This window comes from Diachasma alloeum, unplaced genomic scaffold, assembly GCF_001412515.2.
Source record: "Diachasma alloeum isolate Michigan unplaced genomic scaffold, Dall2.0 Dall_scaffold_00192, whole genome shotgun sequence".
Lineage (NCBI taxonomy): Eukaryota > Metazoa > Arthropoda > Insecta > Hymenoptera > Braconidae > Diachasma > Diachasma alloeum.
The window spans coordinates 1,145,429-1,171,728 of NW_021680357.1; the positions used below are offsets into that span (position 1 = coordinate 1,145,429).

Here is a 26,300-nt window from a genome sequence, read left to right on the forward strand (position 1 = left end):
CAACAGCAAGTGAATGGTCTTACTCATATATTTATTTGTCACTGTACAATTTTCTTGACAATACAAAAATAATCACCAGTCCTTCATCATGGGGATTTTTATGATACATTGCACTGGGGGAACTTACACCAACAGTTGATAATCATCGTTAATCGTAAATAAAGGAGGATTACTAAATTATTAATTCGCTGTCGACTCTTTAGTTAATTTAATTCGTTAATTATTTCAGAAATTTGTGAAAGTGGTAGTGATTCTGCGAATGGAAGAACTGTTACATGTCTGATTATTATTAAATATGGAAGACAATAGAGTAATTGAAAATAAGTGTTTACAGTCTGAATGAATTGACAGAATAGATGGAGATGTTGTTATGATAGTATGAATTTTTGTTATTAATTGCGAACAGATCTTGCCTTCGTCTTGGTAAAGATCTTAAATACAACAATGATAAAAACGACAATTAAAAATAAAGTGAAAATTTTTTTAAAGCAATATAATGTATCATTTAGTCACTATACGTAGTTTGCATTCATAATCTCATATTTTTCACATCCTCATTTATTCACAGCCTAAAATTAGTTAATATTATTTTTACACATGAACGTTATCCTGTCAGATCTCCATCCCAACTAGATTAAATTGCACTATTGTACAGTTTGAGAGCTTCTCATTATAGTTCGATATTAATTCTATGAACGGTGATGGGAGTTGTGTCGGCCCATCTTGTTTATTCGAGACTAGAAAATATGGAAGTTATGAAGACAGAGAGAGACCGAGTCGAGCAAGCACCATCTCCTTTCGTAATCGTGCTATTTCCCAGTAGACGTCTTGCACTGGAAATAGACAATGGATTATTGAGGGTGAGGAATGTGCACTGTTTTTGGTTCACATGCGGAGAAATGTTTTTTTTATTAAATAAATTGAATCGGCTTTTTATTGCAATCAAATGAATGGGTTTTCAATATGAATCAATTTTTTACAGGAAAATTGTATAGGAAAACCTAGCGAATTCGCGAGAAAATTCTATTGGATTTCTGTTAGATTCTATTGCATCTTTGAATTTTCCATTAGTTTTTTTTATCTGCTCGCTTTATTTTTTATTCTATGGAAAAATCTTGGATAGAATTTACAGAAAAAAATTATAAATTTTATTCTGAATCTATAATTTTTTTCGATAGAATGAAAATTATAATACTATAGAAAATTCTATAGAACAAAAAATAAAATTCTATAGGAAAAGAAAATCTATAAAAAATAGTCTTCTACAGATTTTTCTATAGAATCTATTGAGATATTTCCTATAGAAATTCCTGGACTTAAATTTCTATAGAAAAATGTCTCGATAGGAAAAACTCTGCAGAAAGATGAAAATCTATTGATTTTTCCTATAAAAAAACGAGCAGTTAAGCTGCGGAATTATGTTGATTGGAATTTTTGGGCATGACTTTTCTCATTTTTTTCATTTTATTATGAGAAGCAAATTGAAATACAGTGGAAGAAGCATAAAAATTTATATAGAAAAATCAAAATCTGTTGATTTCTTTTCTATCAAATATCTGTTAACAGAATCACATGATAAACATGTCTAATCTCATATAGACAGCGTAAAAAATGTTTATCAATTGAATTTCAATAAAAGTTCAAGTGAATTCTGATAGAGTTGCAATAGAAATTGAATCCAACTTCTTAGAGACTGCTCTAGGTTTTTCTACTGAATTTTTTCATGAATAACATTTCATTCCCTGTGTAGTAGGTGGTACTTACCTGAACTTTTGACGAGACCACGCTCGACGTAGCGAAGATAATTGAGGAAATCACAAACTGCGGTTATCTGGCGAAGTAAATCGATTGAATTATGTGATATATTTGAAGAGGTGCAGGATTGGGAGAGAATTCTCCGATAAGTGCCTTGGAAATTTGATTTGGTGCTGAATTTAATAGTGAACACGTAGTGGTAACACGTGACGGAAGGAGTCGACTTTTCATGTCCTGTTAAATGTCTATTTACCTGGTCAATGCGTTATTTTCCTTGAAAATCACTTTTTTTAACGCACGTGTAAGCAAAAAATTTATAGACAAACCAAGCACTTTTTAGAATTTGTATTGAATTCTTGTTGGAATTCTATTAGAATTCTATTGAAAGATTCTATTTGTTTTTTTGCGCCAACTCTATTAAAAAATATGCAACATCCCGCGTTTTTAAATAGATATTCATTTATAGAAAAATGTCTATAGATGTTGATCTTTCTATAAAAATTCTTAGGTATGATTTTTGTAACTTTTTCCTTTGATTTTCTTATGAAAAACGAATAACAATTCAGCGGAAAAAACTTGAAAAATTTACGCCCAAACATGTCTATAGAAAAATAAAAATAAATAACTTTTTTCTATCAAATATCTGTGAACAAAATTACACGATAAAGTAGCTTAATCTTTTATAAAAATGGCGCAAAAACAAATAGAATTTTTTAATAGGATTCTGCTAGAACTTCAAGGCAATTCTTATAGAGTTCCAACAGAAATTCAATAGAATTTCGTAGAGAAATGTCTAGGTTTTCCTATTAAATTTTTCATGCGTGTACTATTTCATTTGTTGGATAAAATTCAACAGAAAAAAATTCCAATTCACTAAAAAACTCAAATTCGCAACTACAAATTCAGCTGTTGTTAAATATTTCCAAATCCGATTTTTTGCAGCTCTCACTTTCTCTATAAAAGACCATTCTAGTGAATTTCCCAGTCTCCCTTCAACTCCGAGACATCTTACAAGAGCAAAATTCTGAATAAAATCGACTCATTCCACCACTCCGCTAGTGAATTGCCGCTCCATTCCTCTGAAACATCTCGTTCCATTCAAATTCCCATGCACTATTTTGAAATTCAATCAGTCGCTTCGAAAGAGCAGCGCCCGTACATATTGACAGACCCTGTTTACTTCCATCGACAAGGAAGGGACTTTAAAATTGAAATTTCAAGTTTCTCTTTTTTTCTCCATTCTCCACGTCTCAATAACCTCGGAGTTATCCTACCCTATCTTCAAGGATTCTTCTATCAAAGCGCGTTTGAAGAAATTACTATGTAGAGGAAAATCTTGCGATTTTTCTAGGAAATTCTATGGGGATTGTTAGGGAATTCTATAGATTTTTTTCTTGAGTCTGTTATTAGAAATCTATGCACCCACTATTCGATAAGGGCATTGTGTTGAATTTCTGGAGGACTTCTATTGGAGAATTTCGCAGATTCATGATGCGTCTTTTACAGGAAATGTTAAATAGAAACTATTTTATAGAAAAAATCAGTAGAAACGTTTCTATACGACGTTTTCTATTGGGATATTTTCTGTAGGAATTTATTTATGAATTTTCCAAATTTTGTCAGTATGTTTTTCTTCTCTTTTCATTACAAAAATCAAACAAAAAAACTGAGGAAATAGTCGAGGAATTCCTATAAAAAATATCTCAATAGAATAAGTTGTGTAGAAAAATTGAATTCCTTTTATTTTTCTATAGGATTTTTTCTATAGAAATTAAAATACGGCTCACGAGGGTCAGATTCAGGGTCACAAGGGTAGAATAAGGGTCTTAATAAGAGTCACAAGGGTCAGATTAAGGCTCATATGGGGTAGATTAAGGGTCCCAAGATAAAGGGCCGGATTGAGGGTTTAAATAAGGGTCACGAGGGTCGGAATAAGGGACATGAGGGTCAGAGTAAGGGTCACAAGGGTTGGAATAAGGGTCGCAAGCGTTAGATTCAGGGTCATGAGGGTTAGATTCAGGTTCACAAGGGTAGAATAAGGGTCTTAATAAGAGTCACAAGGGTCAGATTAAGGCTCATATGGGGTAGATTAAGGGTCACAGGATAAAGGGTCATATTGAGGGTCTAAATAAGGGTCACGAGGGTCGGAATAAGGGACATGAGGGTCATAGTAAGGGTCACGAGGGTTGGAATAAGGGTCGCAAGCGTTAGATTAAGGGTCATGAAGCTCAGATTAAGGTTCACAAGGGGCAGATTAAGGCTCATATGGGGTAGATTGAGGGTCACAAGATTAAGGGTCAGATTAAGCGTCTAAATAAGGGTCACCTGGGTCAGATTAGGACAGAATAAGGGTCCAAATAAGGGTCACGAGGGTCAGATTGAGGGTACAAATAAGGGTAACAGGGGTCAAAATAAGGTTCATGGGGGTCATATGGGCATCACATGGGGACCACATGTGGGTTGGCGAGCGAAGCGAGCTGATTAAGATTCATTTATAATAATTATGTAATATTTGGTTTTCCCTCAGGAGTTTTTTACATCTCAAGAAAAAAATAAATTTCTTCAAATCTAATCCAAAAACCCCCAACTCACCCGATTCCTGCAGACCTGCGATATCGTGTGCCACTGGTTCTCGTGATCCCCAAGCCTCATTCTGTGCTGGCACTGTCTCGTCACCTCCAGCAGTGCACAATCCTGTGGAAATCCCTGCTTGACCTTGTCACTGATCGCCTCGATGAAAATAACCCCACCGAGAACAGCCTCCCGCACCCTCACCCCGAGCGCTGAATTCGGAAAGTCCAGACACAGATCGATATCCTCCCTGAAGACCCTCCCAACAAATGCATCGCTCTGACTCAAGCAAGGATTGGCCTTCCAGGTCAGGAACTCGGCCTGCAGACGAGGATCGATCTCCATTCCCAGGTCAACCTGGCCGTCCTTGCTCGTGACACGATCGCCCTCACCCCCTTGGTCCCTCTCATCCCTCTCGGAATCCCGAGGCTCTTTGACATCCCCCCTCTCCCGAAACTGTCTACACCCGAGGGAATTGTCATTGCAGTGCACCTCGTGGTGTGCAGATGCCGAAAAAATGGGCTTCTGCTCCTTGACGGGCGAGTCCGGAGGGGAGTTCTCCCTCCCGTACTTGAGATTCATGTGGGAGGGCGATCTTCGGTGCTTCTTCGCGAAGATTCCACCACTGCCACCAGCGTCATCGGCGGAGCTAGTGGATTTGCACCTGACGGCGCACCTACCGATCAGAAGCACGCGAATATGATTTTCGGGAATGTGACGTGCGAAGGATTTTCGTAGAAGGAGCTAACGAATTCGATGGAGAATTATACTGAATTTCTATTCAAAGTGGTTTTGGGGTCATTTAAATTTAAATTATCGACAGGAAAGTAAAAAGAGCTCTGTCCGTCCGATATTTTTAATCTCAGAAACGAGAAAAGTATTATTTAGTGTCACATCAACACAAATACCGAATCATTACTTTTATCATCATGATTTCTGAATCATTACTTTTAGTAATATTATGAGAAGTTGCAGCTTATAGTAATTTAAATTTATTTATCGTAATTGAAATTCGAAAATTAATATAATAATTGGTAATTTACTTTTTCAATTATTGGTTGATGAAATAATTCGAATTTCAATACTTAAGTTGAGGATTAGTAAATTAATTCGGAATTTGAAATTTAAATTGATGGTTATTTTTAAAATAAAAAAATTGGTGAGTGATATTAACAATTTACTTATTCCAAATTTAACTGGAATTCAAAATTTCGGTTATGCCGATGTCTGCACACGAGTGGATTACGGTTCAGTTTATTTCATTTTTCCACTTTGTGGGTACCTAAAGTTTTGTTTGCCGAGCAGACCAAGCATTATTTCAACAAAAAAAGGACCTGAGATAAGTAATTTTATTTAAAAATCGATAGATTTTTCTTGTCACGTAAATGCAAAAAAAGGGGAATTTCAGTTAAATTCACTATAACACGATTTAGAGCGCTTGAGAGAGAACTAATTGGAGAAATAATACGTTCTGACGTGCCTATGTGGACTACTATGCAATATGAACGAGTATCTAAAATGATTATTAGTGATTTAAACATTTACTTTGCTATTGAACTCTCCATTTTTTCATGAGTATTAAATTTAGCAATGACTATATTTAAAGCGTGATTTAATAATTTAAATGTGTATATTTAAATTATTCTCTGCAATTTTTCTTCTTGTAGTCGTGTATTTTCTCTTTACGTTGTTGAAAGAAGTTGAATTTCCGAGCAGAGCAAGCATTATTTCAACAAAAAAAAGAATCTGCGATAAGTAATTTTATTTAAAAATCTATAGATATTCCTTTCGTCGCGTAAATTAAAACAAGCAGGCGACCGACCCTATTCGACAGAAGACTTGTGACACCACACTGTTATGTCAAAAGTCTTCATTTTTCTGCTACCAATTACATTGGTTATAAGCTTCCGAAGGGAAGAAGTGCATCGTCTATTTTTTATTTTTATTATTTCAACCGTAGTATATAAAATCATTTCGTCCTCTTAAAAATTTCATATGTAAAATTATGTGGTTTTACTCCGATTCAATTATTTCTCTCGATTTCATTCGTATTTTCCAAAACAGACTGATCTGTGCTGATGAATACACGTCCCATTCGAATTCAAAAAAATCATTCTCATTCCAGATGGTATTCCATAGTGCAACTTTTCTTCTTTCATATGGAATAGGAGGTCATCGAGACAAGTATTTAAAAAAAAAAAAAATTTAATCCCTCGAGAAGTAAAGGAGTTATTGGCCAAAATGGGTTTCCACAAAAAATTGAATATCTCGCGAACCGCTCGGTCGATTTTGCCCATTCAAAATACCATTCGTCTATGTCATGAAAGCTACGAACATACCAAATTTCAAGTCAACAACAACCTTTTTTATCGAGTTATCGCGCGCACAACGTTTTTCGCAAAAAAACAGATTAACGGCAATATCTCTAGACTCAACAGCGATTGTTCGATATATTATGGGTGCTTCAGATGGAGGTCATTGGGACGAGTATTTCAAAAAAAAAAAAAATTTAATCCCTCGAATAGTTAAGGAGATATTTGCCAAAATGGATTTCTACAAAAAATTGAATATCTCGCGAACCGCTCGGTCGATTTTGCCCATTCAAAATACCATCCATCTATGTCATAAAAGCTACAAGCATACCAAATTTCAAATCGATATTAACATTTTTTATCGAGTTATCGCGCGCACAACGTTTTTCACAAAAAAACCGATTAACGGCAATATTCCTAGACTCAGCAGTGATTGGTCTATGTATTATGAATGATTCAGGTAGAGATCATCGAGACGAATATTTTGAAAAAAAAAAGTTGAAATCGGTGCATTTATTGAGGAGATATAGCTGAAAAACGAAATTTAAACAATTGGCAATATCTCAGGAACTACTGGACCGATTGAGCCCAAATGGAGCCACAAAGTGGGGCTTATTCATAGCTATCATCAGTAAAAATTTCAAGTTTTTATCTGCGAATTTCACCGTATTTATGTTAAAATTTCTAAAAATAAACCCCCAAAACAGCCATTCTGCACATACATACAGACGCAACCTCAAAAACATCATTTTTTCACGTTTCATGACATTCTAGATCATTTGCAATGAAAATTAGAAAATCGAAAAATCGACCAAAAATAATGCTTCCCTTCGGAAGCAAAAAGGGGGAATTTCAATTAAAATTCAATATAACACGATTTAGAGTATTCGAGATAGAACTAATTGGAAAAATAATACTACTTGATGTGCCCATGTGGAATATTATTTAATATTAGGAACGAGTATCTAAAGTGATTTAAATATTTATTTTGCTACTGAACTCTCTATTTTTTTTATGAATATTAAATTTAACAATGACTATGTTTAAAGTGTGTGAATTATTCTTTGCAATTTTTCTTCTTGTGGTCGTGTATTTTCTCTCTACGTTGTTGAACAAAGTTGAATTTAGTTTCAACCTCATATTTAAATCTATGTTTAATGGTGGTTTGAACAGTTTTATAATATGTTATTCTCGGTGGAATTGATTCTCTCGATTGCTGCATTCGTTGAATTAATTTTTATTGAGAATTGTTTATCGCGTGTTTGGTTCGACGAGGTGTTTCTGTTTCGGGTGTCAATATTTCTGATTTGCATTGTAATTCTCATTGACTTGGTCTCGCTCATCCGGTTGATATGGTTCAAATAATTTCTCTATTTCGAATGTAGTAAAATCTATGAGAGGTAACATAAAACTATTATACTTTTATCAACCGTTGTTAACACATTCCTCAGTTTGAGGAAACGAGAGGCCGAACGTGAAGAGTGAAGACAGTGAAGAATGCTAATGGTCAATGTTCTCTCCTACCGAGTGCCAGTCAATTCTTTTTTTTAAAGATTGAAAAGACGTATGTGTTGAATTTCATTTTTTTCAAAAATCGTTTTCTCGAAAAAAATTCAGAAACAGAAGTTGATATTGCGCCTAAAAAATACTCTTGATCAATTCCACAAGCTCTGAAGAGGATTTCCCCAAGAAATAATTTCCCAAACTACTTGCACATCCTCAAAATCCCCAAAATCAACATTTCCTTTCATTCCGGTTTAGATCCTGCCTCATCTTTCACTTCATTGTCTCCAATTGCCTTTGAATAACTAAAATAAAATAATTCTTTTTTTTGAAGATTGAAAAGACGTATGTGTTGAATTTCATTTGTTCAAAAATCGTGTTTTTGTAAAAAATTCAGAAACAGAAGTTGATATTGCGCCTAAAAAATACTCTGAATCAATTCCATAAGCTCTGAAGAGGATTTCCCCAAGAAATAATTTCCCGAGCTACTTGCACATCCTCAAAATCCCCAAAATCAACATTTCTTTTTTATTTCGCTTCAGATCCTGCCTCATCCATAACTTCATTGTCTCCAATTACCTTTGAATAACTAAAATAAACTCACCTGCTATCGATCTGCGGATGAAGATGAGGATTCGGTTGTGCTGGAGTTGAAGTCAAAACCAGAGTTTTGAGAGCAACAACTTCAGCCGCGAGGACTTCGACCTTCATTCGACTCTCTTCGAGTAGTCTCTCAGCAGTTGCCTGACGCATGTTGGCCTCCCTCACCATATTGTGGGCCTCTTGGAAGAGACTCGCTGTGAGCTCCTCCAATTCAGTCTCGACGTCTTGCCTGAATCGTAACAATCTCGTCACCTCCTCGTCCTTGAGCTTCAGCTCCTCATGGGCTTTCTTGAGTTCCTCTTGGAGTTTCGTTATCGCATGCTCCTTCACCTCGGCAACTGTCTTCTCCCAGTTGCGTTCGGCAGGTGTTAGAGTTGACTCGCTATCCACTGGGGCCTTTGTACTTCCGAGGCTCGTGGGGATTGTCTCGTAGGTGGTCGGCATCGTTGTAACTGGTTCTGATAAGTTCTGGCTTGTCAGAGGTAGTGATAAGGGTCTGCTTATGCGGATGAAGTCACAGACTTTTGGGTCGTTATTGAGCACTTCGTTGCGCTTATCTGTGTCCTCATTTTTACGGAGATTGATGGGCTTTTTGGGGTCTTCTGAAGGTGAGTGAGAACTCGTCGGACAGAATGGCTTTTCGTTGTACATGAAATGGGCCGAAGACCCGTTGTGAGAACTGAAAATTAATGGGAAATCAAATAAACGAGGATTTTTTAAAATCCTAATCTCCTGATTTGGTGAAAAGAGGACAGATTTTTCACTATGAATTCAGAAATCTCTGGAGTTAGAGACGTGAAAATTTGTACGTAAACTCTTCGAAATTAATGAATAGGTTTTCTTCATTCTGGAGATATGTAAAGTTATGTAAAAAAATATAGAATGTTCGTCAACGAAAAACAAGTGAGAAATTTCTTTCGTTACAGGATAGCCAGTATATTTTTGCTAATAAATTAGCAGTTTGATTCTGAATGGAATTTTTGACGATGTATTCTAAATTGAATTCAATGATTCATTCTCAATGTCGGCAGCCAGCATTGTCCCAACGCAGGCAGCCAACGTTGCACCAACACTGGCCCGACGTTGGCAGCCAACATCGCCCCAACATTAACCCAACGATGGAAGCCAATATTACCCCGACATCGGCCCAACGTTGGAGCAATGTCGGGGTAATGTTGGCTACCAACGTTGCCGGCCAACATTACCCCAACATTGCCCCAACGTTGCCGGCCAACATTACCCCAACATTGGCTCAACGTTGGCGGCCAACATTACCCCAACGTTAAATTTGTTTACCTTCCTCTAACAACAAATGCCGCAATCGATCTCCTGATTAAACTCGGTCAAAATGGCATCGTGAAAAATATTGTAAATCACAATTGGATTCATTTAAACACTAATATTTTTAGTTATCATCGAAAAACAATCACTCACACATACATCTGCACTGAAAACAGTATATTCAAACCCCTGAGGGCAAAATCAATTACCCTGCCACAAAAAATTGAAATTTCCGACGTGACGAATCCAACGCTTCGGAAGCAATTATTGAAAACATTTTCCAATCTCACCTGTGCGGACGAATATTCCCCTCATCCTCATCAAACAAACTGGTAGGCTCCTCATCCTCTCCTTTCGTCGAGTATCCAAACAAATCCGTGGCAGCACGTGCAAGATCAGACTTTAAAATGGGATTAGGCTGATGATGAGAAATTCCAGTGCAATCAGCCTCATCGGGATACAGCTCATCCTCATCAGTGGTGTACTCCTCATCGCCTGTAGTGCCGGTACTTCCGGCACGTCTGTGTTTCGTTGTAAGAGGACGGTACGCATACTCACTGCCAGCAGTCACTGAATCACTCGAGTCCATGGAATTGGGTTGCTGTTGTTCCACCGCTTTCATTTTTTCCCCTTTTCTATTTTCTCGTTAATATATCATTCTTTTCTATCCACCTGCAAGAATAACCGGTGTTATTTCAGCATAATATACATAAGAATTTTTTGTTTCTTCTCACGAACGTTCATTTAGTCCATCCGGCCTCTTTGCTTACTAATGAAAAAAGAAATAGAAATCTGCAATTCAGCTGACGGGGGAATTTTGCTTCCTCTTTTCAGTCGACACTGGTCTTTTTTGTTTCCCACTATTGTTCGAAGCACTTGTACGTACGTGTATGATATTATCATGATAATAGTTTTCTCTCATTCGCTTTTTCCATCTGTATGAAATACTGGTGAACGTGTGCATGACTATTTTGATATAGATGTTAGATAACAATGAGAATCTCAATGCCTTGATATGTGTGATTCAATCAAGCTGTGGCTGATAACCTTGGCGGCAAGTTAGTTTGATTACTGATGCGCTTGTTCCTAGTATTAACAGGGAGATTAACTATACCAAAGGTCATGTACAATTTGTCATTTATTCCTTCATGCGCAAGTGTGAAATTTTGTGTGATAGCCTTCGCTTGAAGGATTCGTTGGGTGTTAATTAACTGATTCAGCTGGGTGTTTCCCATGTATTAATAATTCATCAATATTCAGGTTATAAAATGAGGCGTGGATGAAGAAACACTATTATTTACTGTTAAGAGGGTTGCGAGGGTTGAAAGGGCTGTCAGAGTCATTCAAATAAACCGCGCGCTTAGGATAGGAGATGACGGAAATCCTGTGAAGACCTTTTGGAGACTTAGGAGTATGAGAAACTCGAGGGTTTCAACGGTTGAAGAGGGTTATGAGGTCTTTGTAAATGTGGTCTCAAGATGGGAGACGATGGAAATTGTTTGCAGACCCTTGAGAGACACTTTAGAGACTTAGGAGTATGAAGGTTGAACGGGCTAGGAGGTATTTTGAAAATGGTTTCATGATGGAAGATGGTAGAAACCCTTTGGAGGCCTTTAAACTCTTTGGAGACCGTTGAGAGACTTTTTGGAGACTTAGAGACATGAGAACTACGAGGGGCGGGAGGCCTGCAAGTCATTTTGACAACGTTTCATGATGAGAGACTTGAGGGTATGAGACACTCGAGGGTCACGCAGAATTGAAGGGCCAATAAAGGTTCTTTTAGCCTTGGTCTCAAAATGGGAGTCGATGGAAGCTGAAGATCTTTGAGAGACCCGTTGGAGACTCAGTGGCATAAGGGTCACGAGGGTCAAAACGACTATGAGTCATTTTGAAAATAGTTTCATGATGGGAGTCGGTGGGAACCCTTGAGAGACCCTTTGGAGACCTAGGGGCATGAAAAATTCAAGGGTCACAAGGGTCGAAAGGGCTGTAAGACTCAAAATTTATCAACTATTCACAAATAGCGCACTTATCTCCACTTTTTTCCGTCAATTAATTCATTTGTTGACTATTAACGAATTTTCCTCGTTACATATTCAATTCTGCCACTTTACAACAATTAAAAGCCCTCGTTAACACTAAATGAGTCTTTCTAAACCTCTCGAATAACATCCGTGGATGACGAACAATTCGAAAGGCTTCATAACTCTCATCTTACACCGTACGAAGACAAATTCGTTCAACTAAATCAATGAATTCCGCGCGTGGGTAGTAAAAAAAATTCTCCATTGCCATTATTCGCTGGAATTTAATCTCGTGGTATTTGACAGAATCATCGTCCTGTTCTTCTCTGTTCGTGCCACGAGTGTATTCTCCCGGAGTGAATGGTACACCCTGGCACGGCATTACTATTATGTATAGTTATATGTACACGAGAGAGAACCTACAATCAACTGCAAACCAGCATCAGTCAATGCCCGCCCTCTCTTTCTAGCTGTTAGTTTCTGCAGCACGAGAGAAATAACTTGATGGTAGTGGAAAGGTGAATGCGATTCAAGCGCAAGTAGAACGGCCTCGGGTAACGGTACACTCGGGCCCCCAGACCATGTTTCAATTTATTTGATATTCTAATTTTCGGTTCTAATCGGGAGAATATGAGGAATTTCACTGATTACTGGGTTTTCAATCCTCCGATGATTAAATTTTTTTTCTCAATGTTATTATTGAAAAGATTACGAAAACGTTTTTTTTATTTTTTATTTTATATTTATAAAAGAATGAAACGTTGCTCAAATCTTTGGAAAAAAAGGAAAAATATAAAAAAATTAGAATCAATTTTTGTTAATCGAAAAAAATTCATATGCGTAGAATTTTTTTTAGAAAATTGAAAAAAAAATTAAGTGTTTTGAATGTTGTGTGGCTCCACTGTGCCTCTGCCTAGACATGAAAAATGCCCAAGGATCATTTTCCTGAATTGACTTCATTTCTCTCACCCAGAAAATTAAAACCTAATCTTCAAAACTTTCCTATCATAAACATTTCACCAAAAAGAAAGAAATCATCGACCCAAATCATAAAGTCATGATTAATAATTGGAAAAATGACTTGACGATATAAATTTCCCCACAATTCCACAGCTCGATTGATTCCCAAGCCTAATTGATGAAAGGAATTGACCCGAAGACCCGAGAGGACAGAGAACTCTGAGCCCGTGTGCGTGCGCCTGAAACCGTATGTGTATCCGATACGATTCATAATACCTACGTCACAGTGATTTCTCTGTGGAATTATCCACGCAAGAGAAACGAAGAAGGAATCGAAAAAAATATACGCGAGTCAGGAGTGAAAGCGCGTCGCAGTGATGAGTTTTTTTTTTAATTCCGTTGAATCACAAATCACGTGCGGCAGAAGAGAATTCCTTCAAACCCATCGCGATCGTTGTAGTTTTTCACGGATGTCGATATGTTAACAGGATAAATGACCCCCGTTCTATTTACGAATAATCCCAATCCGGATTAAATGAAGAAGACTTACTTTGCTGACTGAAGATTTCCCGTTCTGCATTCACGTTTTTTTCGCGTTGTCAGAGGCAATTCTCGTGCCAGGCATGATCATCCTCTATATTTACACACTCGCCTCCTCCGGACCAGAATGCGAGATTATAAGACACTTATGAACACTCTCTCTTTCTCTCTCTCTCTCGTGCGTGCTCGTTTTCTATTATAAGTTGACGGTCGCCCGATTGCATTCGATTCACCAAAAAAATGATATTATTTCGGCCGAACTTTGCACAACTGTTGCGATTTAACAGCGCTCCGGTGCAACGTGAGAAACCCGACTGCAGTCCACCCCCTGCCCGACTGGGATTTGTCTTCAGTCAGAAGATAAAAAAAAATATAATAAAATATCGCAGTAGGTGTAGCACCGAGTTGTCCGAGGCCAATCGAGTCACCGACTGAGACCTGAGACCGCCCGACTCCGGGACAGCGTTCTACGGCTACACGGAATGTTACGATTGATATATACTACGCATAGCTTCGTGTAGCTATGTACAGTGAACTCTCACACATACGCGCTGATCACAACTGTGTACACATTCCACGGAATGTTTTATGTGAATCGAGAGCTTTGCGATGGGAATAGACACTTCCGTTGATTAATTTTGAGGAGTGAATGGGGAGATTGAGGCTCTCCGCACGGGATTATGACATTTCTGGACGTCACGGATTCGCTGTGGATGCAATCTTCAGCGAGATATTGCTTTCCTGGGTCGGTACAATTTGTGATGCAGGGGAGATCCACTCTCGGTGGGTTGTCCGGAGCAGGGAACAGTTTCCCAGTTGCCGTTGGTTACTGGTCGAGGGACTCGGATGCGCAAGGCTGGAGATGGTGCGCGCGGATGTGATGAAATTTTCGTGCGGCTTCAATTTGCGGAGGAGTCGGGGTTTTCGGGTCGAGGTTCTTTCAGTAATTGTGTTATGGAAATTTGATAATATATTTTTTTGCAGATTGGGGAGAGACGTATCAGCGCCGAACAAGTCAGAATTCTCTTTTACCACTATGTAGTAGGAGTACCACTCAAGATCATGTAGGTCTAGAAATTTTGCAAATTTTTGAAAATTTCAAGGTTTCGGGATTCAACCCGAGAGCTGGTGAGGTTTTTAAAACGTTACTATGTCATTAATGACATAATTTTATAGGTATACCTCTACATTACAAATTATAAAATTTATTGCCTTGTGGATTGATTGATTGATTGATTGATTGATTGATTGAAGTTTATCAACTGCACATTCTGTTGTACAAAGTAAACATGACATCAGTCATAAAGCAGGAAACAGAGAAACACAAAAATCATACAAGTCATATAAGCATGGAATTACTATAAGTAGTTTGAGCATAATAAGACACTGGAACACAGCAAGAAACATCGGAAAACAGTGAAAATCATAAAGTAATTACATAAAGCATACAGTAAGAAGTGGAAATATTCATGAATAAAAAAGAATTCATCTCGGGGGCTCCCAATAAAGGAAAATGGAGCTGAAAAAGGAAAAGTATAAAAATGAAAAAGCTGGACGAGGAGGAAAATGGGAGAAAAATGTGAGAAATTACGGGGAGTGGTTCAGAAATCTAAGGGTAGTTACTGAGAAAGATGCGTAGGGCTACTTTGAAAGGCGGGAGGCGGGTGATGAGCCCGTACGTCTGTATGAGCATATAAACTTGAATTTATGTGGTCGGTTTTTCACCGAATTATCCACCTCAATAATCATTGGGTCGTGAAAATATTTACGATAATTGTGATTAAAGTGGTTAATTTAGTGATTTATAGATCCTCGAAACACTCCCGTAAAATCCACTGTGTTTCGCCCATCTCTCTATTATTCCACAAAAACCAGACTCGGTATTGAACACTTATATAGAGGTTGAAATTAAGTCAAAGTCATCTAGATCACTCCCAACGATACGCATCTATCTTCATCATTTAAGTATCATTCATTACATATTATCTCAAATATTCATTGGTGTTATCACTCGAATCAACATTCTCTGGAAAAATATTCTGCTAGGTGTGGGGTTCGAACCCACGCTCCCATACGGGAACCAGAACTTAAGTCTGGCGCCTTAGACCGCTCGGCCAACCTAGCTGCATTTCGTTCATCGCCTTCGATAGCATTCATTATCACCCACTGCGAAGAGCAACGCAGTTCAGTCTTTAAAATTAGAAGATCTTGTTCATCAATTACTTGTGCATGGTCACAGGTGTCAAAATCCAATTGCGTAATTTCGAAAAATCGTATTGGATGTCAGGGGATAAGTGAAATTTCCTCTTGACCCGTCGCTGGTTCTGCACTTTTCAATTACTGTAAAATCCACTGTTTTCTCGCCCATCACTCTATTATTCCACAAAAACCAGATTCGGTATCGAACACTTATATGTCTCATAGAGGTTGAAATTAAGTCAAAGTCATCTAGATCACTCCCAACGATACGCATCTATCTTCATCATTTAAGTATCATTCATTACATATTATCTCAAATATTCATTGGTGTTATCACTCGAATCAACATTCTCTGGAAAAATATTCTGCTAGGTGTGGGGTTCGAACCCACGCTCCCATACGGGAACCAGAACTTAAGTCTGGCGCCTTAGACCGCTCGGCCAACCTAGCTGCATTTCGTTCATCGCCTTCGATAGCATTCATTATCACCCACTGCGAAGAGCAACGCAGTTCAGTCTTTAAAATTAGAAGATCTTGTTCATCAATTACTTGTGCATAGTCACAGGTGTCAAAATCCAATTGCGTAATTTCGAAAAATCGTATTGGATGTCAGGGGATAAGTGAAATTTCCTCTTGACCCGTCGCTGGTTCTGCACTTTTCAATTACTGTAAAATCCACTGTTTTCTCGCCCATCACTCTATTATTCCACAAAAACCAGATTCGGTATCGAACACTTATATGTCTCATAGAGGTTGAAATTAAGTCAAAGTCATCTAGATCACTCCCAACGATACGCATCTATCTTCATCATTTAAGTATCATTCATTACATATTATCTCAAATATTCATTGGTGTTATCACTCGAATCAACATTCTCTGGAAAAATATTCTGCTAGGTGTGGGGTTCGAACCCACGCTCCCATACGGGAACCAGAACTTAAGTCTGGCGCCTTAGACCGCTCGGCCAACCTAGCTGCATTTCGTTCATCGCCTTCGATAGCATTCATTACCACCCACTGCGAAGAGCAACGCAGTTCAGTCTTTAAAATTAGAAGATCTTGTTCATCAATTACTTGTGCATGGTCACAGGTGTCAAAATCCAATTGCGTAATTTCGAAAAATCGTATTGGATGTCAGGGGATAAGTGAAATTTCCTCTTGACCCGTCGCTGGTTCTGCACTTTTCAATTACTGTAAAATCGACTGTTTTCTCGCCCATCACTCTATTATTCCACAAAAACCAGATTCGGTATCGAACACTTATATGTCTCATAGAGGTTGAAATTAAGTCAAAGTCATCTAGATCACTCCCAACGATACGCATCTATCTTCATCATTTAAGTATCATTCATTACATATTATCTCAAATATTCATTGGTGTTATCACTCGAATCAACATTCTCTGGAAAAATATTCTGCTAGGTGTGGGGTTCGAACCCACGCTCCCATACGGGAACCAGAACTTAAGTCTGGCGCCTTAGACCGCTCGGCCAACCTAGCTGCATTTCGTTCATCGCCTTCGATAGCATTCATTACCACCCACTGCGAAGAGCAACGCAGTTCAGTCTTTAAAATTAGAAGATCTTGTTCATCAATTACTTGTGCATGGTCACAGGTGTCAAAATCCAATTGCGTAATTTCGAAAAATCGTATTGGATGTCAGGGGATAAGTGAAATTTCCTCTTGACCCGTCGCTGGTTCTGCACTTTTCAATTACTGTAAAATCCACTGTTTTCTCGCCCATCACTCTATTATTCCACAAAAACCAGATTCGGTATCGAACACTTATATGTCTCATAGAGGTTGAAATTAAGTCAAAGTCATCTAGATCACTCCCAACGATACGCATCTATCTTCATCATTTAAGTATCATTCATTACATATTATCTCAAATATTCATTGGTGTTATCACTCGAATCAACATTCTCTGGAAAAATATTCTGCTAGGTGTGGGGTTCGAACCCACGCTCCCATACGGGAACCAGAACTTAAGTCTGGCGCCTTAGACCGCTCGGCCAACCTAGCTGCATTTCGTTCATCGCCTTCGATAGCATTCATTACCACCCACTGCGAAGAGCAACGCAGTTCAGTCTTTAAAATTAGAAGATCTTGTTCATCAATTACTTGTGCATGGTCACAGGTGTCAAAATCCAATTGCGTAATTTCGAAAAATCGTATTGGATGTCAGGGGATAAGTGAAATTTCCTCTTGACCCGTCGCTGGTTCTGCACTTTTCAATTACTGTAAAATCGACTGTTTTCTCGCCCATCACTCTATTATTCCACAAAAACCAGATTCGGCGAACACTTATATGTCTCATAGAGGTTGAAATTAAGTCAAAGTCATCTAGATCACTCCCAACGATACGCATATATCTTAATCATTTAAGTATCATTCATTACATATTATCTCAAATATTCATGGGTGTATCACTCAAATCAACATTCTCTGGAAAAATATTCTGCTAGGTGTGGGGTTCGAACCCACGCTCCCATACGGGAACCAGAACTTAAGTCTGGCGCCTTAGACCGCTCGGCCAACCTAGCTGCATTTCGTTCATCGCCTTCGATAGCATTCATTACCACCCACTGCGAAGAGCAACGCAGTTCAGTCTTTAAAATTAGAAGACCTTGTTCATCAATTACTTGTGCATGGTCACAGGTGTCAAAATCCAATTGCATAATTTAGAAAAATCGTATTGGATGTCAGCGGATAAGTAAAATTTCCTCTTGACCCGTCGCTGATTCTGCACTTTTCAATCATCAATCGGTTACCCACTATCCATTGATGATACATTCTCCCTCTGCTGATAATATAGTTACCCAGATTTGTTTACCGACTGACGGTACCACAGGAATGGATCCTTTCAAAAAATTTGAAATCGTTGCACTCGTGATCAATTCCAGTCCTTCCCAAACTACCCTTCATTTCCAAAAGATCACTGTCAAAATATGTAGCGAACACATCAACAGTTGCATTGTATCTCCCATCATCCTCGAAACCCAATACCTCGTGAATAATAAAGATCACTGGTAATAAGCAGATGGTAATATGCTTCATTCCCCGCGGTAATACAATAGCCCGGTGGGGTCCACACACGCGTTCATAAAATGTATTTCGAATGGAGTACAGTTGATGGCACAACTAGATCTTATCACAGAGCTGTCAGAGGGTGAGTATGTTCTTCCCTTCAAATTGCTCCTATCAAGCCGACCCCGAGCCCGGATGATTCGTCCGGAGGGGAAGGACGTACAAGTCGAATTTCCCGTTCACCTATTGATCTTCAGACGGAATTTCATTCACACACTCCAAAAATGGGTATCCACGACTGTAGAAATAACCTTCATTTTTTTCCATCATTCCCTAAATTGTTTTTGTACTACAGGGCTTATAATGGAAGCCACGAGTGGTCGCCGTCGGCTAAACGCAAATTTACATGACGCAATGAGCCAACAATCTTCAAAATCATACAAGCGCCGATTATTTTGTATCGTTCCCCCCCTTCCCCTCGTTTGTTGTTGCACTAGGTGCGCACGTGGCAGCACTGGGGGGCCTTTGCGCGCGCCCAATGCCACGTGCCAACCAATCTAAATCTAATAACACAAACAGCATCACAATGACGTGCATCATGGTGGAATATCGTTCGTTTGGTCGTGAGGTAATAGTACACCATGTGAACTAATCGTCCCGAAGTGGTACTACAGTGGCCATATCTTGTTTCGATATTCATTTTGGACCCCTCCCGCACATTTTTCAGGGTTTTTTTTTGCGGCGAGGTTGGCATGAGCTATATTTTTCGTAATTGGACAGATATTTTGGCGACTTGGGGTGTCGTGTGGGACGTGAGGCCAAATTAGCGATAGGCACATCAATCAATCATAATTACCTTTAAATTGTGAAATTGTTAATTTTTAACGTAAATCTTGAAATTTTAAATATTAAATTAACCATCAATTTGTACATTTAAATTTTGAAATATTCTATCAACCAATAATTTAGGTAGGAAGATTATCGATTATTTGGATAATCGAAAATCAAGTACCTAAATTTAGAGTTGGCTTGTTAACTAAAAAATTATGTTCCAATATTATCAAATATTTCATTCACTATCAATCGGAAAATTTAGTTAGTGAATTTTATATTTTAAATTTGTTAAATATAGTCAAACTTTGAACATTATAAGGAGATAATGCCTTTTTGATATTGTCGAAATCTAATATTATTGCCGGGCCCTGAGCCAAATATTAGTGATAATCGTTAATATTGTTATTCTTTGTTAATGATGGTGATTACTGATTAAAAATGTTATGGATATTTCAATCTTGAGGGATTTTTTTACTTATCGCCACGGCTATCTGGTAGGTAACCAGGGCTTGGGCTGTTCACATGACATGTGACGGGATATTCTGACATCTTAAAATGTAATACTATTGATTGTATTGAGACTACGGAGTTACTGCTTCATTGATTAGTCTATTTTTTATTTTAATTGATTCTACAAAATAGTCCGTTTGATTTTCTTTTAACCCTAGACTGGTTACCATGCAAGGGAATTGCCGCAACACGTCGTTTTATTCACCTTGCCATCGACTGGTTGACCGGAAAAATTTGAGAAAAATTCAATCCGTCAATTGAAGTATCTGGAAAATTCTAGTATTTTTTTTTCAATATTGTATCCTTAATTCTGGGAGAAAAAAAATTATTTCCAACAGGTGAACAATTTTTTCCCGTGTTAAATGAAATTGCCTGTTGTGCGACGTTGCTAGGAACTCGCTAAACGCGCCCGGGAAGTGTAGAGTGGATTCGGCAACGCTGGAGCCTGAATAACACGGCGGCACTCTCCCGCGAAGGTGACTAAAGTCGCATTTTTCCGTCAGGTGACCAGACTAGGGTTAAACTAGTGTATTACTGTGCACATCGCCATTATTCGCAACGGTACTTTAACATGAAGGAAATGTATACTAGCTTTGCTGATCTTTCTCAATAAAAAATATGATAATAATAATTTATAGTCAGTTCGATATCGAAGATTTGGATGAATTCAGTTTCTGTTGAAAAGTAGTTTGACTGTTTTGGAAATCTTCAATGAGATGGAGAGTTGTGAAAATGCTTGATTTGCGTTTTTGGGTTAGCAATATATCGTCGTGCATTTATGAATCGAAGTTGTGACTTGAAACCATTTTCGTTACTTCGCAAAGCTGCGCTTCACGTCATGATAAAATATACTTTGTCATTAAGTTGGACAGATTTTTTTTGCGAATATGAATGTAGAACTTCCTATTTGCAAAAAAAAATTTCGCCCTAGTGACGAAATAGTATATTTCGCAATACCTGCCATAAAAGTTCTCTTTTCGGGACGGTTTGGCGAGTGTAAAATGTTTGATTTACGCACGACGTGCGTAAACTTCAGAGGTTATGCGTAAAGTAAATTCACGTGCCTAAAGCTTCTTTTTACGTACCCGAAATTTACTTTTTATACACGACTTTGAACATTACGCACTCTGTGCAAAAAATCAAACATTTTACTCCCAGCTCTGCAGGTATTTAAAAAAAATAGGATGCGTTGCACCTGCGTGGGGAAAAGAGAAACTTCACGGACTAGTAATACAATATACGGTTTAAATACAAGTGCGTAATAGTATATTTTGTTAGTAGTGGGAGAAGTTATACTTTTTCGCACGCACGTGTAACACAATTTATTGTGATATCTGCCGAGCTCAATATACGGACCGCTAGTGGGGGTGAAGTGGTTTTTGCGCACGAGTGCGTAAACGTCAAGACTTTATGCACGTCGTGCGGAAAGCAACTGCTTTACGCATACTAAATCGTTTCGAAAAGTGCACTTTTCAGGCAGGTATCACCAAAAAGTGTTTTTTGACCCGTGGGGGATGTGTAGGTGCTACCTGGCGACCCTCCCAAGGGTCAAAGAACACTATTCTCACGAGTGTCGAACCCTATTTTTCATTGCAATGTGTGAAAAGTGGGATTTTGCGCACGCAAAACGTGCGTAAAATTTCCCTTTACGCACAAGTGATGAAAAGTATTTTTCATCACGCTGTGACGAAAAGTGAACTTTTCGGCACGCTCCGAGTGTCTAAAAGTCCAATTTCCGCCACATTGTGATGAAAAATGTTGTTCGATACTCGTGAGAAAAGTGTTTTTTGGCTCCTAGGATTATATCACTCGCATTCGGCTAGTGCTATAAACCTCCCACTCACCAAAAAACACTTTTTTGCACTCGTTACGAAATATACTATTTCATCACGCTGTGCGAAAAAGTAACTTTTTGGGCACGCTTCGTGTGCCTAAAACGTCCCTTTTCCACACATTGTGTTGAAAAATATCGTTCGATTCTCGTGGGAAAAGTGTTTTTTGGCTCCTAGGATTATATCACTCGCATTCGGCTAGTGCTATAAACCTCCCACTCACCAAAAAACACTTTTTTGCACTCGTTACGAAATATACTATTTCATCACGCTGTGCGAAAAAGCAACTTTTTAGGGACCCTTTGCGTGCCTAAAACGTCCCTTTTCCACACATTGTGATGAAAAATATCGTTCGGTACTCGTGAGAAAAGTCTTTTTTGGTTCCTAGGATTATATCACTCGCCTTGGGCTAGTACTATAAACCTCCCACAAGCTAAAAAACTGTTTTCCGCACTCGTAACGAAATATACTATTTCATCACGCTGTGCGAAAAAGCAACTTTTTAGGCACGCTTTGCGTGCCTAAAACGTCCCTTTTCCACGCATTGTGATGAAAAATATTGTTCGATACTCGTGAGAAAAGTGTTTTTTGGCTCCTAGGATTATATCACTCGCCTCGGCTAGCGCTATAAACCTCCCACGAGCTAAAAAACCCTTTTTTGCACTCATTACGAAATATACTATTTCATCACGCTGTGCGAAAAAGCAACTTTTTAGGGACCCTTTGCGTGCCTAAAACGTCCCTTTTCCACACATTGTGATGAAAAATATTGTTCGATACTCGTGAGAAAAGTGTTTTTTGGCTCCTAGGATTATATCACTCGCCTCGGCTAGCGCTATAAACCTCCCACGAGCTAAAAAACCCTTTTTTGCACTCATTACGAAATATACTATTTCATCACGCTGTGCGAAAAAGCAACTTTTTAGGGACCCTTTGCGTGCCTAAAACGTCCCTTTTCCACACATTGTGATGAAAAATATCGTTCGATACTCGTGAGAAAAGTGTTTTTTGGCTCCTAGGATTATATCACTCGCCTTCGGCTAGCGCTATAAACCTCCCACGAGCTAAAAAACTCTTTTCCGCACTCGTAACGAAATATACCATTCTCACTGAATACTAAAATTATTTTAAATTCTCTGAAGCCGTACATTATCAAGGGAAATCGTCAATAACAACAACTTTTTGATTCTCAAAAATTGTAAGTTTAATTTATATCAATATACATCGACGAGTGTGTATTGTAATTCATACAAGAACAAGAAAAATTCATGTGAAATTAACAAAACGTGATGAATTCGAATTTGACGGGATACAGTTAATACAATGAAATTACAATGATTTTTCTTCCTATTGTGAAAATTCACTCGCCATCAACGATATGCAAAAACGAACAATTAGCCATGAATTTTCAATGATAATCGTTTTTACTGAGATAACGTCATCGACTGTTGTGTCTGGTGCTTCAAGAGTCATTAATTCTGCATCGTATACTTTCGTGATTCGGTGAAGAAATTCGATTCGGACCGGGTTTATTAAACAATTTCAACTATATTTCCTCTCATAAACCGATACTTCGGATTCATCCCTTGAACTTCCAATTACGATCTGATATTTATTCACTTCGATCATACACAAGTCAATGGTAATGTCGTTCACTGGAAGTTCAAGGGCGGAACTGATACAGCAATGTTCGGACGGCCTACGGCCATTCTAAGTTTATTTACAATTTTCTTTTAATCATCTCCTCTGTTTAATAACCGTTAATCTACAATCGCTCTAAACGAATATTTCCTTCCTTCCGCTGGATCCCTAGACATCAGGAATACTTTTATCAATAATAGTATTTATTAATTTTTTTTGTACATTGCAACAATATTTACAAATAATATACAAATTACACTGGTAATTCAAGTTAATGACAGTATCCGATAATTAGAGAGAGGGATGGGTAGAAAATCATTCGCATTTCTCTCTTCCCACCTGAAAAACTATGGAGTTGTCTTATTGATATGCGATATGTCTGTCTAGTGGATCTGCCATTCTCTTTTTTGTCTTTAATACTCCATGAAAACTCCCGTATACCCTCTCCCCCCCTTGAACCTTGCGATCCAGAAAGGGGGGATATGGCATATAAAATATTGAAGTTTCGCCTTCGGTCCCTTCAGCGGGCACTCTAGTTCGTCCAAGTAGACTTTTGGAGAAACAGTATACAGACGTACACCGTAACGCTTTTAAGAAAATGTCTGGTATTTTCATAAAGCCGAAGCGAGTGGACGCCGGGGAATAGTCGCATAAATTGATCGGACGTCACAAAGACGAAGGTCCACGAGACAAAACCAAAAAAAAACACCTGAATTCTACGTCCACTTTCCCTGTTACATGTTCCCATTTTTCGATATGTTTTGAAATTCTTCAATTCAATGATTTTATACACATGAAGTATCATCAATTTCCACTAAAAATCACTCGAGTCTTATGTATAGCGCACACATGTGTCCGTCATTCGTTGGTCTTCTCGAGAGGCAAGACAACGAAGGATAAAAACAGTAGAAATAAAAAATAGTCCACAGCCGATTGATCGGTACTTTCTCACGGTTTATGTCATTGGAGATGACGTTTGAGTAGCGCTCGATGATTTTCCATCAAAACTGGTTGACAACTGGGTGGTCATTTTACGATGTTAACTGCAGCAATTGCATTGACAAGTAACGATTAATGTTGTGAATTCTTTCAGTGGCTCCCATCAGTCTCGGGGCTCGATGACTCCTCGTACTATTTGATATTAGCTGCCAGTAGTGGACTCGATACACCAGTGTAACCCTGACTGCACGTTGGCAACATAAATGGATTCACGTTGAATGTTGAACCAACTACGTCTCCTAGCCCTGTAACATGGCAACTGTAACGATTATACGTTAGTCGGTTGGGGATTTTATCCATACGTGGAAATTTGTCTTTCGCCGAGTTAATCGAGCCAACTTTAACGATATATATAGTACAAACTCGACATTACACCGGTAATAGGATATTCCACATGTGGTATTACCAGCTGAGAGTAAAACTGCCATAACTGGCACCGTTTGATCAACCAAACCAATCGTCAATCGTTGAGGGATACAGACACGTGCCGGCGTAACTACTAACTGCCCCGACGACAGGCCACTGTACGATCAAGATTTATCGACACAACCGACGGATACCACCATCGACTGTTTCCACCGATTCAACTAAAACCTTAACGAGCACTAGTGCGTATATATCAAAGTATCGGGGACATTTCATGATCTTTGGTGGTGTTTTTTTTTCGCTTCTTTTTTTTTTAATGTGGCGTTTTTGGACTGTGGACATCGTTATCGAGAATTTCGGCATCTGGATCGCTTCAAATTAACTCTCAATTGCTTGCTCGATACTGTTCACACGTATCGCTGGTTTTTGTGGTGGACTTTNTAAAATATTGGAGGTGGGTAATTAGCGGTTTTGGAGATTGGGAATGAATGCTGAGATGAATATTTGGACTGTTGAAAATATTTGGCTGAATTTTCCGGAAAAAAATCTTGAATTCGATTTAAGGGGAAAAAGTCAAGGGAATTTCAAGCAAAGTTTCATTTTTTTAGCGGCAAGTAGACGAAAATTCCATAATTGACATGAATTCTCAAGTGAAAATGAATATTCATTACCAAATTCCCTTGAATTTTCATGGAATCGATTTAAAATGCTTGGAATTTGACGAATTTTCCTGATATTTCATCAATTTTCCCAGAGTAATTAAACTGAAATTCACGGTTTCCACGGATTTTTCCATGAAATTAAGAATTTTCAATTATGAAATTCATTAAAATTTCACTGAAAATATTACTTGTTCGAAATTTTGAAGACTTACCGGAAATTTCAGTGGAAAATGTTGAAAAATGTAATTATGACATTGTTTATGAAGAAAATCACAGTTCCATATTGTATTGCTACATCATCTATTTTTTCAGACCTATATTTTTGGTCTATAAAATTTTTTCCAAAGAATGATTTTGCCTCAACATTTTTTTCGTAACATGTAAATTTTTCGAATGAAGAATTTGAGAAAAAACGGTCATCAAGTTTTTCTTTTTATTTTCGTTCTCGAGAAAAAATTGTATTTTTCGTATTGACATCGATGTGAAGAAACGCAGTCCTATTCTAAAAAGAACATACACTTCAAGTCGATAACTATCGATATCTCGCAAGTCTGTCACGCTTATTCCTCATTGGTCTCAGTCGTCTGAGGCGGCAAATTTAATTCATGATTAATTTAACTTGTAGATTTTCAATGACGATTGTTATTCGGTCTCGTATTAGAAAAAGGGTATAATTCA

General features: G+C 38.1%; 2 protein-coding genes and 6 non-coding genes across 8 annotated transcripts in view; all 8 read right to left on the bottom strand.

The window, feature by feature from the left end:
* Positions 1–10: 10 nt before the first annotated feature.
* Positions 11–14,150, bottom strand: LOC107048441 (guanine nucleotide exchange factor for Rab-3A). Its single transcript, XM_015271606.2, has 6 exons — positions 13,560–14,150; positions 10,316–10,697; positions 8,746–9,423; positions 4,348–5,002; positions 1,765–1,831; positions 11–833 (listed from the first exon to the last, which is right to left on the bottom strand). The coding sequence occupies exons 2-6, from the start codon at positions 10,645–10,647 to the stop codon at positions 754–756; spliced, it is 1,812 nt and encodes a 603-aa protein (XP_015127092.1). The 5' UTR covers positions 10,648–10,697; positions 13,560–14,150; the 3' UTR covers positions 11–753.
* A 1,439-nt stretch (positions 14,151–15,589) lies between these two features.
* On the bottom strand, positions 15,590–15,673 carry Trnal-uaa. Its single transcript has one exon. It is a non-coding gene; the product is annotated as a tRNA-Leu (tRNA).
* A 441-nt stretch (positions 15,674–16,114) lies between these two features.
* Trnal-uaa lies at positions 16,115–16,198 on the bottom strand. The gene has a single exon. It is a non-coding gene; the product is annotated as a tRNA-Leu (tRNA).
* A 441-nt stretch (positions 16,199–16,639) lies between these two features.
* Positions 16,640–16,723, bottom strand: Trnal-uaa. Its single transcript has one exon. It is a non-coding gene; the product is annotated as a tRNA-Leu (tRNA).
* A 441-nt stretch (positions 16,724–17,164) lies between these two features.
* Trnal-uaa lies at positions 17,165–17,248 on the bottom strand. The gene has a single exon. It is a non-coding gene; the product is annotated as a tRNA-Leu (tRNA).
* Positions 17,249–17,689: 441 nt separating this feature from the next.
* On the bottom strand, positions 17,690–17,773 carry Trnal-uaa. The gene has a single exon. It is a non-coding gene; the product is annotated as a tRNA-Leu (tRNA).
* A 437-nt stretch (positions 17,774–18,210) lies between these two features.
* On the bottom strand, positions 18,211–18,294 carry Trnal-uaa. Its single transcript has one exon. It is a non-coding gene; the product is annotated as a tRNA-Leu (tRNA).
* A 4,971-nt stretch (positions 18,295–23,265) lies between these two features.
* Positions 23,266–26,300, bottom strand: part of LOC107048418 (transcription factor collier) — a 116,702-nt gene continuing 113,667 nt past the window's right edge. Inside the window, exon 12 of the mRNA XM_015271576.1 lies at positions 23,266–24,839. Within this exon, the coding sequence (XP_015127062.1) occupies positions 24,727–24,839 (113 nt within the window). The 3' untranslated portion in view covers positions 23,266–24,726. The remainder of the gene's footprint in view (positions 24,840–26,300) is intronic.